This window comes from Rhinatrema bivittatum, chromosome 6 (genome assembly GCF_901001135.1).
Source record: "Rhinatrema bivittatum chromosome 6, aRhiBiv1.1, whole genome shotgun sequence".
NCBI classification, from domain to species: Eukaryota; Metazoa; Chordata; class Amphibia; order Gymnophiona; family Rhinatrematidae; genus Rhinatrema; species Rhinatrema bivittatum.
In genome coordinates, this window is record NC_042620.1 from 274,921,245 (window position 1) to 274,938,022 (window position 16,778).

A 16,778-nucleotide genomic window follows, 5' to 3' on the forward strand; every position below is an offset into this window, starting at 1 on the left:
TTTGTATTTAGTTCCCTTTTTGTTTTACCTCTTTGTTTTGTTTTGACTACGATTTGGTTTTTTGTTCTTTGTATTTCCGCTTATCAGTTCAATGTAAGCCGGCATGATGTGCCTTACGAATGTCGGCAAAGAAAAGCCTTTAAAAATAAATAAATAAATAATAAACCACTTGCTAGCAGAAGGATTGGTCCCTGATAGGGCAAAACAAACTGTGATTAAGCCTAAAAAATAAAACTGGCAGCATCGATGATTGGGACAATTACCTACCAAATCCAACCTGCCTTTCATGTGAAAGTCCTAGAAAAAGCAGTTTTATCACAATTAGAGGGCCACCTAGAAGAAAACATAAGAACATACCATACTGGGTCGGACCAAGGGTCCATCAAGCCCAGTATCCTGTCTCCAACAGTGGCCAATCCAGGCCATAAGAACCTGGCAAGTACCCAAAAACTAAGTCTTTCCTGTGTTACTGTTGCTAGTAATAGCAGTGGCTATTTTCTAAGTCAACTTAATTAATAGCAGGTAATGGACTTCTCCTCCAAGAACTTATCCAATCTTTTTTTTAAACCCAGCTACACTAACTGCACTAAACACATCCCCTGGCAACAAATTCCATAGTTTGTTGAGTGAAAAAGAACTTTATCCGATTAGTTTTAAATGTGCCACATGCTAACTTCATGGATTGCCCCCTAGTCCTTCTATTATCTGAAAGAGTAAATAACCGATTCACATTTACCTATTCTAGACCTCTCATGATTTTAAACACCTCTATCATATCCCCCCTCAGTCATCTCTTCTCCAAGTTGAACAGTCCTAACCTCTTTAGTCTTTCCTCATAGGGGAGCTGTTCCATCTCCTTTATCATTTTGGTCGCCCTTCTCTGTACCTTCTCCATCGCAACTATATCTTTTTTGAGATTCGGCAACCAGAATTGTACATAGTATTCAAGGTGTGGTCTCACCATGGAGCGATAAAGAGGCATTGACATTTTCCGTTTTATTCACCATTCCCTTTCTAATCATTCCCAACATTCTGTTTGCTTTTTTGACTACCGCAGCACACTGAACCGATTATTTCAATGTGTTATCCACCTAGACGCCTAGATCTTTCTTGGGAGGTAGCTCCTAATATGGAACCTAACATTGTGTAACTATAGTGTGAGTTATTTTTCCCTATATGCATCACCTTGCACTTATCCAAATTAAATTTCATCTGCCATTTGGATGCCCAATTTTCCAGTCTCACAAGGTCTTCCTGCAATTTATTACAATCTGCTTGTGTTTTAACTACTCTGAATAATTTTGTATCATCTGCAAATTTGATTACCTCACTCGTCGTATTCATTTCCAGATCATTTATAAATATATTAAAAAGCACGGGTCCCAATACAGATGCCTGAGGCACTCCACTGCCCACTCCCCTCCACTGAGAAAATTGTCCATTTAATCCTACTCTCTGTTTCCCTTCTTTTAGCCAGTTTGTAATCCACGAAAGGACATCGTCAAACAATATACTATATCCAAACCAATTCGGATTCAGAAAAAAAATTGCTCAACAGAAACCCTACTCGTTTCCTTAGCCGACCCTGTACTACAAGGCTTTGACAGCAACGAATCATATATCCTGGTACTAATAGATTTATCAGCAGCATTCGACACAGTTGACCATACCCTGCTATGCCACCAGCTGAGAGAAACTGAAATAGATGGAAATGTTAACAAATGGTTCTCTTCCTTCCTGAAAGATAAGACATTCCAAGTTAAACTGGGTAATCAAATATCAGACACCTTCCCAATCGATCCAGGCATCCCCCAAGGTTCAGCACTCTTGGCCACACTATTCAACATTTATCTGCTGCCTATATGCGCATTGCTAGCAAATCTAGGAATCAACTTCTTCTTATATACAGACGATATACAATTCTATATCCCATTTGATAAAACATTTGAAAAAACTGCATCGTCTCTGTCAACATACATAAAGACTATACAACAAAAACTCTCAACTGAAACTAAGTCTAAACCCCCCAAAAATGGAAATTGTGTGGTTAAGGGGAGAGAACACGATAATCAAACCACCAGCCCTAGACCTAGGAATCACTAATATTACTCCCTCAGATCAAGTATGAGACCTTGGAATTCAGATCAAGAACTTCACTATGAAAAAGCATATAAGAAAATCAACAGGGTACTGCAAGCTGTGAATATTACATAGACTGAAACCTTTAACAATACAGGACTTCCACACTGTCTTACAAACCCTTATATTTTCAAACTTAGACTACTGCAATTCCCTTTTACTAGGTCTACCCTCAAGTCTATTAAAACCACTACAGTTACTTCAAAATGCCTCTGCAAGACTCTTACTAGGGACAAGGAAATTCAAACTCATCACCCCCTTGCTAATTGCTCTGCACTGGCTTCCTGTATTATCTCTAATTTTCAATATCATCAACAATCATCACTTCTAATAAACCCATGTTTTTTAGGAGTGATAATTCATCACCACATACCACAGAGAGACCTAAGATCACAAAACAAAGAACTTCTTGGAACATACATCTAATGCAAGTAAGAGACCGAATGTTTTCCATAGCAGGCCCCAAGTTGTGGAATTCACTTCCAGTGACAATACATCAGATAATAGAGAGTTTCAAGCGTGAACTGAAAACATGGCTCTTTAGCAATGCATATGATTTAACATAAAATACCAATATGCTGATAACTGCTACATCAGTGCCAGAGATAATGTTGGTGGAGCAAGCAATAAGTAATGAATGATGTGAAGTGTATTGTTAGTAAAATTGGAACTTGTATTTACTGTTTGGTCGACCAAGAAAATGTATGAATATGAACTAGATTATATAGTAGTTAGTGTGATATCCTAGGATATTTATGATTATGAACTAGAATATGTATACACTATGGTGTTGAACTAGAAGGTGAATGATGACACACAGTATGTGATCATTGACCATGAAAATGAATGCAGATATTGTAAACTGTTGTGATCTTCTTTTGGAACGACAGTATATAAAACGCCTAAATAAATAAATAAATAAAATTGCCTAGGGCCTCTGGGCAAGGTCGCATATAAATAAATAAATCATCTGAGCTAAAAGATTCCAAATTATCCCTAAACTGAAAAGCAGGTTGTTAATACAAACAAAATACACATTTTGAAATGTCTATATGCCAATGCCAGAAGTCCAAGAAGTAAGATGGGAGAGTTGGAGTGTATAACAGTGAATGATGAGCTAGACATAATTGGCATCTCGGAGACCTGGTGGAAGGAGGGTAACCAATGGAACAGTGCTATACCAGGGTATAAATTATGAGGTAGATTTTTAAAAGCCCGGCGCACACATCAATTAGTGGGAGCGCGTGCCACCTGATTTTTAAGTCGCCTAGATGCACGCGTATCTCCCATTGTTCACACATCTTTAAAAGTTTTCAAACAACGGCAAGGCATGGGTATGGTCTGGGTGGCACGTGGGCGTTTGGTGTGTGGCCAAGAAATGTGTGCCTAAATACTTAAGCTCCTGGGTACACACCCAGATCCCCTGCCCTATAAGTTTGCTTCTGCTAGGGACAAGGTGTAAGTTTAAATATAAAAATAAAGAGACTTTTCTTAGCGTTCGGACCGGTTAATCCACACCAGTGGGTTATACACCTCTAACAGCAGATGGAGACGGAGCAAAGCTGACGTCACGTTATATATACCACTGCACCGACATGAGCCCGCCAGTATTCTACATCTCTAGCAGATGGTGGACATGTATCTCCCCACTGGGGATTACTTTAAAAATAAAGAAGGAAATTGATTCACCCCACTCTCCTATGGTGATACCTTACAGTCCCTCCTTCAGTTGAGTTTTCCTGAGGAAGATATCTGCAGATCCCTCCCTCAGATGAGTGCCTCGGGTCTGGAAGCTGGATTTCCTGCGTGTACTTAGCTTGTAAAAAAAAAAAAAAAACAGTTGAGAGGCTATTGCAGGAAGCCGAGTGCGGTAGTAAAGGCGTTTGCCCTCTCCTCCCGCAGCTGGAGAGCAATTCTATATTTGGCCGGGTCAGGCTGAAATAAGGTAAGAAAAAGGGTTTCCATCCCCTTCTGGTTTCCGAGCTGATCTGATGTCCATTCTGCCTCGGAGGAAGCTGGGGGAGTCATGGTAGCTTGGTGGGTTAAGCAGCCTTTTTGGCTAGGCCCCACTCTCAGGCTTTGCTTAGGGCACCGCGTGGTAGACTACGGTGGTGTTCGCGTGCTTTTCTGTGCATAAGTTTGCCATGAAACACTGTCTGATGTCTGCTCGCACTTGCATGCCCAGGTGTCGCCTAGGTGTGGATGCTCAAGTGGGCGCTCGGGGAAACAGCTTGGCTCTTTGAGCAATTGTTTGGCTAGGCCCTGCTCACAGGTTTTTGGCTCAGTCACCAACGTGGTAGGCCTAAGAGTTCAGGATTGCAGTCAGCAAATCCCTGCACACCTGGTGCATCGGAGTGTGTCTACTCCTACTGCGGGTCCCATTGATAGGGACCTTGGTGGCATGGATGGTGAAAGCGGCTCTTACTCTCTGCAGGATGGGAAACTTCTCCAGGGTTGGAACGATATAGTACAATGTTGTATTTCTTCATAGAAATGGGTTCCTGGTTTGGATTGCCCAGTCATTGAAGACACTGGGGATGCCAGGTGCTGAAGCCAAATGAGAATTCCATTTAGATTCTTTACGTGAAACATTATGGATGATATGCAAGAATTGATTGATCTTGAATGGGGGTGCCTCAGATGCTATTTTTACAGGGGGACGAGCCTTGGTAGCATGGTTCCCCCAGGATGCAGCAGAGAAAGGGAGCAGTTGCGCCTTCTGAAAGTGGATGCGCTGGTGTGTGCCATCGCCAGGCAGGCAACTATCCCAATGGAAGGGATAGTTGCCTACAATTCTGGTCGCCACATCTCAAAAAAGATATAGTTGCGATGGAGAAGGTACAGAGAAAGGCAACCAAAATGATAAAGGGGATGGAACAGCTCCCCTATGAGGAAAGGCTGAAGAGCTTAGGGCTGTTCAGCTTGGAGAAGAGACGGCTGAGGGGGGGATATGATAGAGGTCTTTAAGATCATGAGAGATCTTGAAAGAGTAGATGTAACTCGGTTATTTACACTTTCGAATAATAGAAGGACTAGGGGGCATTCCATGAAGTTAGCAAGTAGCACATTTAAGACTAATTGGAGAAAATTCTTTTTCAGTCAACGCACAATTAAGCTCTGGAATTTGTTGCCAGAGGATGTGGTTAGTGCAGTTAGTGTAGCTGGGTTCAAAAAAGGTTTGGATAAGTTCTTGGATGAGAAGTCCATTAACGGCTATTAATCAAGTTTACTTAGGGAAAAGCCACTGCTATTAATTGCATCAGTAGCATGGGATCTTCTTAGTGTTTGGATAATTGCCAGGTTCTTGTGGCCTGGTTTGGCCTCTGTTGGAAACAGGATGCTGGGCTTGATGGACCCTTGGTCTGACCCAGCATGGCAATTTCGTATGTTCTTAAGGGGGAGCAGCTTGAAGGAGGCGCAGGATTGCAGTGGATATTACATTGAAATTATTGGCTTGGTGTGCTGTGGCGGTCAGAAAAGCAAAAAAAATGTTAAGAATTATTAGGAAGGGAATGATGAATAAAATGGAGAATGTCATAATGCCTCTAATGTCACCATGGAGTGCGATGTCACTCCATGGTGACATCGCACTGTGTGCAATTCTGGTCACTGCACTGGAGAAAGTACAGAGAAGGGCAACCAAAATAATAAATGGAATGGAAAGGCTAAAGAGGTTAGGGCTGTTCAGCTTGGAAAAAGATGGCGGGTGGGGGTGGGGATATGATAGAAGTCTATAAAATCATGAAAGGAGTTGAATTGATAAATGTGAATAGGTTATTTGCTCTTTCAGATAATACAAGGACTAGGGGGCACTCCATGAAGTTAGCAAGTAGCACATTTAAAGCAAATTGGAGAAAATTATTTAACTCAGGGCACAATTAAGCTCTGGATTTCATTGCCAGATGATGTGGTTAAGGCAGTTAGTGTGGCTGGGTTTAAAAAAGATTTGAATAAATTCCTGGAGAAGTCCATAAATTGCTATTAATCAAGTTGACTTAGTAACTTTCAAAGCAGCGCGCGGGCACACATTTCTGCATGTGCGTTGACCCATACTCAGGGACTTAGCTGTTTTATAATTTCCACACATAGATGTTATAAAATAGCCTGGCCGTGCATACATGTGCGCCTAATTTTAAGTGGGTGCACAAATCCCGCTTCTACCGCATAAATTGGGGCATTTTAAAGGGCCACACACCCATACCATTCCCAGTTTACCAGTTCACCCGGTTAACAGCTGGATCCTCCAACCCCTCCTGGTCTTTTTCATCTTCATCCTCCTATTAAAGACTCTCCATCTCAGTGGGAATTAAAATCTGGTCTTGTCAAGACTGTTGTATCCTCCATTTGGGCTGATGGCATCCAATGACATCAAATTCCTGAGCTGGAAAATCTTTTTTCTTATAGCTCTCATTTCTGCTCGGAGAATAAGCAAATAAGCACTAGTAGCAGACCCTCTATTCACTTAAATATTAAAAAACAGAGTCATGTTGAGCACTCACCCTGAGTTCTTGACCAGCCCTCAGCTTGGGAATCCCTATTTGTATAGCTGTATGTGCTCCTGCTTGTCCATGGAGAAAAGAATTGTTTACTGGTTCAGATGTTTTCCGTAGACAGTATGACAAATCAGCTAAACAATCCAATCCTCCTCTCCTTAGAGGTAAAGTTCGGCTATTGAAAAGACTGAGGAAACTTTTTTCTGAACTCCGAGAGAGCACATACATTCTGGCGCCTTTGGATCTTGTCATCCACTTGTGTGGCTGATTTGTTCTGCTGTCCATGAGGAACACTTGTTACAGGTAAGCAACGTTGTTTTCCTTGGGAGAGCGTGAGATAAGGATAATGACTAGGCCTAGGAGTTTAGTTTTATTGGTTTTTTTATGATGTGTTAAGTTTGTATTTTTATAATTCTGTATAATTTATTTTTTATATTTTTTAAATATGGAATTGATTGAGATGGTGTTTCTTGGTTTTGTAACTTGTAAATAGCACACTGAGTATAGTCTACAGACTGTAGAAATGTCTGATCCAACTAAGAAAAGAACAGAACAGAATTTATAACTCGCCTTCAGCTCTGATTTGAAAAGGCAAGTTATTAAATTCAAATCCTGGTTTATATTGCTTTATAAATCATTGTTACATGACTGTACAGTGCTGTGTGCATGAATAGTGCCTTATTGGTAATGTTCTTCTTCAGGCTATGCCATCTATTTTGGTTACGGAATACGGAAAAGTGTGGAAGGTCTGAGAAGCAAGGAGGAATGCAGCAGGCCCCTGAAAACCACCTCGCTTGTCTGCTCTGGTACTGAGCTATCTGTGGTCTGAAGATTGCTACAGCACCCCAAGACATGACAGGACAACTTCCTATCTATGCTAGTGTTGAGCCCTCTGTGCCTAGAACATCTATGGTCTGAAGGAAGCAGAGGTTGGTGCAGCATTACAGGTCATTAGGGTGCTACCATTAAGTGGGAGATGTGGAAACATCATGTTCAAAAGGCTCCATTTACCCACAATACGTTTGTCTTTCAGCAGACCAGAATGCTCTCAAGGCCAGATGTGGCCAGGTTTCTACTATTGCGGTACCACTTTAAAATAAAAAATATAGGGCCGGCCTGCTCAGTGGCAGTGCTGTACAATACTATCCTGGATACTATGGGTCAGCCAGGGCTGGGACTACTGCAGAGACAGTGTTAACAGCCATCACACAACAGCAACTCTTAGGGTTTTGGGATATCGTTGGGTGCCTTTTCTAGTATTAAATTAATATTTTATCTGGCTTGTCTTAGCCTTCCTAGTGACAGTGGGTTTGGATTAAGTTTTCAGTTTGATGTATTTATATATTTTTGTTGTATTAACTATTTTATATTTTTACTGATGTATTAATGTATATTTGTACTACTTTTTTTTTCTTTGCAAACCACTTTGGGTTATACTTTGGTACAAGAAAGGCAATCTTGAACTATAAATTAACCCAACTTATCATAAACTTGTATTTTCATAAATATCAACTGTTGTAGCAATTACATATTTGACTGAAAAGTTTAATTTGTCCAGCATCTTGATAGGTCTTAGGAGCAAAAAGCAGTGTATAAATAATTTTTAAAGAAAGATTTGTGCTTCACAGGAGACATGACCACCATGGACCCTAAATTAACATCTCTGATTTTATCCGCATCCCTCCCTGCCTGCCTGCTATGAATGTTCTATCCAAATGTGGAAACACCTTTCAGCAGCTGCAAGACTCATTGAACCACTGGCAGGAATCATTCTGTTGCAGACAGCTTCCACTCTTTGTGAACAAGCAGGTTGAATTCAGTCACACATATGGGACTTATTTGCTAGAGCTTGAAAGAACTAGAAATTCTTTCTGCTTATGTGCAGTCACCACGAGACCTCTCAGTCTTTTCCTGTGGAACAAGACAGATGCATTTTTCACACTGTGGGAAAACTTCATTTCAGACACAAGGCTCTTTCAATCCTCTTTTTCTGGACAACCTTCTCCATTTATCTGACTCAAGCCTGATGACCTATTCAGTAAGGGTTCATCTTTATGTATAATAGATGCTTACCTTAATCAGAAGGAAAGAAAACTCAATCTTTTTATCCTCTTCTAACTCATTTCCTGAGACCTCCCTTTAAGTCTATAAATGCTTGTCACCTTAAATATCTAGTTTGGACAGTGTGTTTTCTTGTAGCACTCAGTTTTACTAGAAGTTGGTGAACTTCAAGCAGTTCTGACTTTCTCCACCTTACACAACATTCTACGATAACAGAGCAGCCTTGCATAAACATCCATAGTTTATTCCAGGGGGATTTCCTATCAATCAATCCATTATATTACCTACATTTATTTCCTAGGCTACATGATCATAAAGTTGACTCAGCCCTACATACTTTGGATTGAAAAAGAGCTCACTCTTTGAGTTGATAAAACAGAAGACAAGAGGAAATCTACCCAGCTCTTTGTTTCTTTTGATACTAACAGGCATGGAATGGCAGTCACAAGACATACAGTTACAAATTGAATTTTGGTCTGTATCTCCATTTGCTGTGCCACAGCAGACCTTTGTCTTGAAATCCATGTAAAAGTACATCTGTAATGGATATGCACGAGAGAGATTTTCATGAACTGCCTCCATTGTATGCAAATATCTCATGCATATTCAATGTGGATATCCTGAAAACCTGGCCTGTTTGTGCACTTGAGGACTGGAGTTCGCTGTCATTGCTCTAGACCCTAGGGATCCTCTGTGTTTATCCCATGCCTTTCGAAGCCCATTACCATTCTTGTTTTCACCACCTCTTCCAGGTAGGCACGTCAAGCATTCACCACCCCTTCTATGAAGAAAGACATCCTGATACTGTTCCTCAGTCTACCCCTTGGAGTTTCATATTATAATCCCTAGTTTTACAGCTTCTTATCCATTGAAAGTGGTTTGATTCTTGTGCGTTATTATCTCCACTAGAAATATAGAAGCATTATTGTTATATACACAAAACATCTAATAGCCTACTCATAAATATAACGATTCATATATTATATAATTCTCAAAGGAATTTTAATACCACCCAATCAAAATGAGAATGAAAAAACATACAACATAATATTCAATAAATACAACCAAACCCCATCAATAACTTATTTGTGTAATTCTGGCAAAACAGAGCATTAATGAATCTTATTAATATCCTGATAAATATGAAAAGATCTAGTGAAATTATTCTGAAATTTTGTTTGTCCTAATTAGTGTAAAATTCTGATGAGACATATGGTCTTAATGATCTTCATTCACTTAATAAATTCACTGCAACATAAACAAAGCAAATTCTTAATGAATCTTCATCAGCCTTTGCAGAAAATGTCTGTCGAGTTAAATCAGCTTGGAAACTACACAGACCCAAGGAAAAAATATTAATCAACCAAATAAATTTGACTGCCCAACAAGTTTCATCACTAATGGCTTCTTCGTGGGCTTAATTTAATATTGAAAACCTCTGCTGTCATCCTCACATCTGCAGAATGCCAACAGTCAAATTTACTGGCCAATGACAGTTTTCACAGGGGCATTAACGATGCATATTCCCAACAATATCCTCATTGAAATAAATGATGGGACAGACTAATCATATTAAAAAAAAAACAGCTGTATGAGTTTTTTTTTCAGGAGACTATTGTTAGCTTGGGAGTTTGCACATGAGGTCCTTGTTTCATCCTGTTACCTGTAACTGGACTCTGTTCTGTATGTTCTGTGGTTAAGAGCCCACATCAGTCACATATGCGCCCACCTTCCCTTGGAGTTCCAAAAATGTTTTCCTAAATGGCTCATGTTACTGGAGGGGGAGGGGGTTTATGAAGCATGGCTGCGTGGTGCTGGCTATACATGAGCAAAACACTTTTGGTTCTTTCTAGCTTGAGCTAATAAACATTTGTCCTTGGCGCTGTTGGATGACATCACCAACTTGTAACTGATTTTATCCTGCTATCCAATGCAAACACCATTTACTGGCAAACAGCTTTACTTTGTGTACTCCCTTTTGTTTCGGGGGGGGGGGGGAGGGGCATTTTTTTATCTTTTATAACTTTCTCTGATTTCCCAATAATTTCTTTCCCTCTTACTCCATCTGAATTGAGTATTTTAATCATTGGATGCTCCCTCTTTCTTGCTCTGCGGGTGCTTTAAAAAGAGGACATGCTTTTTTTTTATTCACCCATCCTTTCTAGTAACATACGGTGACTTTTAAAACTTTTTTTTAGTCATGTTTTACAATATGAACATTTTAATCAATCAAGCCTCACCCAAGGCCTGAAAAATCGCCTCAGTAACACTGTCCCTGTCTCATACTCTCTTTTCTATTCACTTACCTTATTCCACCTATTTTAACACTCCTTTAGTTATTAAAGCTATAACCATAGTAACTTATGTTTTTCTTTTATCCCCAAACTGCACATCATGGTAAGATGGTTCATGACTGCAGGGCTAGTGCAAGGTAGGCACCCTAGGCAAACTTTCTGCCTTGCGCCTGCACCCCCTTCCTCCCCCCCCCATTCCAGGCTCCATCCCTGACCCCAACCTCATTCACTCAGACAAGCCCCCTCTCTTATACACAATTAGGTTTTTTCTCTCATTCACACATGCATCCTTACATAGGCTCCCTCCCTCGCTCTCACTAATACCATTGCATTCTCATACATACACAATCCCTCTCATTCATACACACAAAGGGCCTGATTTTAGTAGCTACACGCGGGCATAGATTTGTACGCGCAAACCGGCATGCACAAATCTACGCCCGATTTTATAACATGAGCGCGCATGTTATAAAATCCGGGGTTGGCACGTGCAAGGGGGTGCACACTTGTGCACCTTGAGCGTGCTGAGCCCTGGGGGGAGCCCTGATGGCTTTCCCCGTTGCCTCCGAGGCCGCTCCGAAATCGGAGCGGCCTCGGAGGGAACTTTCCTTCCGCTCCTCCCCCCCACCTTCCCCTATCTAACCCCTCCCCACACCTTTATTTTGCTATTTACACCTGCCTGGCTGCCGGCGCATGATCCCCCAGCACGGCCGATGTGCCGGAGGCCTCTGTCCTGCCCCCACCCCTTTTTCAAAGCCCCGGGACCTACGTGCGTCCCGGGGCTTGGGCGTGTCGCCGGGCCTATGCAAAATAGGCTCGGCGTGCATATAACCCCAGTCGGATTTACGCGCGCAGGGCTTTTAAATTCTGCCCCAAACTGAGGCGCTGTTCGTGGCTCACTGAGACTGCTTTTCTCAGCCACAAGCAGGATGGGTGCTGCTCGTGACCCGCTGAGTCTCTGCCTTTTGCGACTCGCCGAGTCTCTACTCTCGGCAGTGAGCGGGATAGGCTCTGCTCATAGCCTGCTGAGTCTCTACTCCTTGCAGCCATGAGTGGGATGGGCAACTCTTGCTGCCCCACATGGCTGCTCTTTGCCACCTCCTAATGGCTGGCGCTCTAGGCGACTGCCTAGTTCACATATTGGGAGGTGCCAGCCTTGCATGACTGCAGAAAGAGATGAGCTGGCCCAACCAGTCTGCCCAGTAATTCCTGTCCATACTGTGGGCTCTATCTCAGCTGATGAGCCAGAAAGCATAACTGCTTGTAGGATCTCTTTATGCAGGGACACTTCTTGTTGTCTTCATTATTTGTACTTACTATTGTATGTAAATGAGCATGCAAGATTCATTCACTCCCAGCAATCTTCCCATGTCCACTCATTAAGCTATATAATAATCCTAATAACTGCCAGTATCAATGTGGCTGTTGCCAAACATCCAGATAAACGATGTTTGCCAAATCCAGCAAATACTTTTTGATTGTAAATTACTGTCTCAAATTTGGATGAATGGAGCCCATTGTTTGTCTCCAGTGCTTGTCACATGTTGAAATGTCTACTTAAATGTATTTGTTGTTATATTCCACAACATCTAATGTAGTGATGGATGAATGGAGGTCCTAAAAAAACAGGACTGCTTTGCCGCTCCCTCTAGGTTTATGCTACCATTTACTTTTGTCATGCTCTAAAATACTGCAGCGTCTTAAAAGTTTTATATTTTGTTTTACTATTTTCCTTTTGTTTTTTACATTTCTATGTAAAGTGTGTGTGTATATCAGTAATAAGACTTTTGGTTTTTTATTCAAATAAACTACAAAAAAATGTTTTTAAGGTGTATTTATCCTATTTATTTAATATAAGGGTAAATCTCCATGCCAGAGGCTTCTAAAAGATCTGCCTCTATAATAGTGTTACTCTAAAATAAACCTTTCTGATGCAAGTTAGACCAATAAAATGTTCCTATCTTCTGCTTCTTTTCAAAAGCAGCAAAAACTTGTTTTACTTTTTATTTATAGACTTTGCCTCTCTGATTCTTGGATTTTTAACCTAGTTAAAGGTGTTTTCAGTAGCTAGTGAGTTTTGGGGTATATCCCTTCAAGGAGCTGAACTTTTCCCTCTTTAAAACAAAAAACAAGATAGGGAATATGAAAGGATTTCTTTAATGTGTTTGTGAGCTAGTATAAGTTAGTATTTTTTGTAAGTATTAGTTTACAATGGTCACTTACTTGATCTGAAAAAGTGAGAAATTTGGTTCCTTAGGGAATTAGTCAATAGTTTTAGGAGGACATTAAGGAAATCTATTGTGATAACATTTAATTTTTCAAAAGGAAAATGAGAAAAATGGTATCTGAAGATTGGAGGGTGGCCAATGTAATGCCAGATTAAAAAAAAAAAAAAAAAAAAAAAAAAAAAGGTCCTAAAGGTGATACAGGAAACTACAAACCGGTAAGCCTAATGTTAGTACTGGGAAAATGATTGAAACTATTATAAAGAACGAAATTGCTGAAGATATAGTCATAGTTTAATAGAACAAGCTCAACATGGGTTTAGCCAAGGGAAGTCTTGCCTCACTAATTTGCTACACTTGGATAAAGGTAAGCTAGTTGATGTAGTGTCTCTGGATTTCCAGAAAGCATTTGACAGAATACCTCATGAGAGAAACTTGAGCAAATTAAAAAGTCATGGGATATTAGGCAATGTTCTATTGTGGATTGAGAATTGGTTATAAGATAGAAAACAGAGAGCAAGGTTAAATGGTTAATTTTCTCTGTGGAGAAAAGTGACTAGTGGAGTGCCCCAGGCTTCTTTGCTGGGACCATGCTGCTATATAACATATTTGTAGAGTCCTTCATTTTCATTTTAAACCAGTTTTCACCCATAAATTCCCAGATATTTCCAGAGAGAACATTTGGTTTAAACAGATATTCACCCTAACTTTAGACTGATTAAGAAGCTGCTCATCCAGTGTATCAGGACTCCGACACAGCTGGAAGCCAGTGTGAGCCAAAGGGCAAGCTGTGTTTCAAGTCTCACTCACCACCAGTGAAAGAGCTCACCCTCCAGTACCACCCATGCTGTGTTTCAAATCTCGCCTCCTCACTCCCCAAGCCACCAAAGTGCTGGCTGTCTGGTGCTGTGTATGCATTTCAAGCAGACCCTGTCCATCAGAAGCACATTCCATTGAGCTTCTGGCCCTGCATAAAAGCATGCTGCTGAAGGAGAGAGAAGAAGCCTGGAGCCACCATAGGTAAGAATGAATATTGTTGCAGTGTGTGTTTGTGTGTGTGGAGGGGGAAGGAAATAGTTGGGAGGGAGGAAGATTCTTGGTGGGTTGGGAGGGAGAGCAAGAGGGGCATGTTAGGGGATGGGGATGCTGTTGGGTGGGTGGGAGAATCTGATAATGTTTTATTATCCTGGTTTCTATCCAACAAAATAATCTCCAATATTTACCCAGAAAAGATTCCTTTTTTCAACTGATTTTCTCCTGTTTTAGTTCTTAGCATGGTAAACCCTGATAAATTCCCAGAAAAATAACAAAAAACAAAAATGAAGATTCCTATATATTTGTAAATGACTTAGTGAGATGGTCAAATATGCTGCTGATACAAAATTATTCAAAGTTGTTTAATCACAAGAGAACTATGAGAAATTGCAAGACTACTGATTTTATAGTAATGTTTTAGTTGATTTTTGCCTATAATAATTTTATCTATTGTACTTTGTCCTGCACAATTTTGTTATAGGCAGATGATAAATAATTAAGAGGAGACTGGGCATCTAAATGGCAGATGGCATTTATTGTGTGCAAGTGCAAAGTGATGCTCATAGAGAAGAGGAACCCGAATTTTAGCTACACAATGCAAGGTTCCACACTGGCAATCACCACCCAGGAAAAAGATCTAGGTGTCATCATGGATAATATTTTGAAATCTGCCCAGTCTGTGGCAGTGGCCAAGAAAGTCAATAGAAGGCTAGGAATTATTAGGAAAGGAATGGAGAATAAAACAGAGAATATCAAATTGCCTCCGTATTGCTCCATAGTGCGACTTCATCTTGAATATTGTGTGCAGTTCTGGTCACATCTCAAAAAAGATATAGCAGAATTAGAAGAATGTAGAGAAGGGTGACCAAATTCGTTAAAGGGGATGGAACAGTTCTTCTAAGAGGAAAGGCTAAAGAGGTTTGGGCTGTGCAGCGTGGAGAAGAGATGGCTAAAGGGAGATATGATAGAGGTAATGAGTGAGTTGGAACAGATAAACAAGAATAAGTTATTAACTCTTTTAAAGAGTACAAAGACATACGATGAAGACATACGATGAAGTTACTAGACAAATAGGAGAAAATACATTTTTACTCAATGTATAATTAAACTTTGGAATTTGTTGCTGGAAGATGGAACAAAAGCTGTTAGTGTAGCTGGTTTTAAAAAAGATTTGGACAAGTTCTTGGAAGAAAAGTCCAAAAACCATTATTAAGGTGGACTTGGGGAAATCCACTGCTTGATCCTGGGATAAGCAACATAGAATCTATTGAACTTAGGAATCATACTAGGTAGTTGTGACCTGGATTGGCTGCTGTTGGAAAAAGGATGCCTGACTTGATGTTGCTTTGGTCTGAAACAAAGGCAAAATTTATGTCTTATGCCTCTATAGCCAGGATGGATGAGGTTGTAAGCAACTTTAGGCAACAAGATGGAGCTCAGCTCCTTTAGGGATGTGAGGTAGACAGTAGATGTGTCTACTTGTGATAAAGGACAGGTTTTGCAGAAGAATTTCAGTGTGATGGGAAAGGGTTAATTAAGCACCTTATGAGAGAGAAATAGTTATGTTGATGCAGCTTTGTGCTTGAGTTCACTCTGAAATTTATTGTGCAAGGCAGCCCTCCCTTTTTCTAGTCTGATAAAAAAAAAAAAAAAAGTAGCCTGCAAAACTTCAAGGACACAGATAGATATAAATACAAGATAGAGGCATTAACTAGTCAGAAATAAGAACATTTCTTAGATGTGAAATAAAACAAGCAGGCAGTTAAGGAGTTAATATCTTCTCCCAGGACAAGCAGGATGGTAGTCCTCACATATAGGTGACATCAGATGGAGCCCTGTCACAGAATACTTTTGTCGAAGTTTCTAGAACTGTGACTGGCACACTGAGCATGCCCAGCATGCCACCAAACCTGTGGCCACACGGGGTCCCCCTTCAGTCTCTTTTTTTTTTTTCCGCCCAGCAAGTTGCCTCGTGGTTAGAAGCTATGTGAGAAATTCTCACACTTTTCCTCATGGAAAAATTCGAAGTTTATCTTCCTAATTTCACCCTCACCAGGGTCCCCCATCACGCTCCGTTCCCTCAGACGCTTGGTAAGTGCTTTTCTCGTGATTTGCGGTCGGTTCCCGGTGGCATACCTCTTAGTGCCTGATGATCACCGACCGCGCGCCAATTTTATTCGGCATGGCGACCAGGTTTAGAAAATGCCCCGAGTGTATGAGGGCCATGTCCATAACGGATTCACACAATGTTTTGTGTTTTGTGCTTGGGGCCATCGCTGGCCCAGTTGTGCACAAATGACCCCCAAAGGCCAGTGCGCTCAACTGGAGAAGGTAGAGCATTTGTTTGCTTCAAAACACTCTGCTCCATTGATTCCAGTACAAGTTGCGCTGACCGGAGAGGGTCCATCCACTTCGGAGTCGCCCCGCCAGGAACATCGTGGAGCGGGTGACCGTCTGTCACCGACCCCTTCGAAGGCATCTGTGTCGTCATCCTCTGTGCCGAAGAAGGACCGGACTGAGCACTGTGAGAA

The 16,778-nt window shown here is 41.0% G+C and overlaps 1 protein-coding gene across 5 annotated transcripts in view; it reads left to right on the forward strand.

Moving 5' to 3' along the window:
- Nucleotides 1–11,419, forward strand: part of SLC7A3 (solute carrier family 7 member 3) — a 221,230-nt gene extending 209,811 nt beyond the window's left edge. For all 5 annotated transcript variants that reach the window (XM_029607239.1, XM_029607243.1, XM_029607241.1 and 2 more), the window contains one exon: nt 7,334–11,419. In XM_029607239.1, the coding sequence (XP_029463099.1) occupies nt 7,334–7,461 (128 nt within the window). In that variant the 3' untranslated portion in view covers nt 7,462–11,419. The remainder of the gene's footprint in view (nt 1–7,333) is intronic.
- The last annotated feature ends 5,359 nt before the right edge of the window (nt 11,420–16,778 follow it).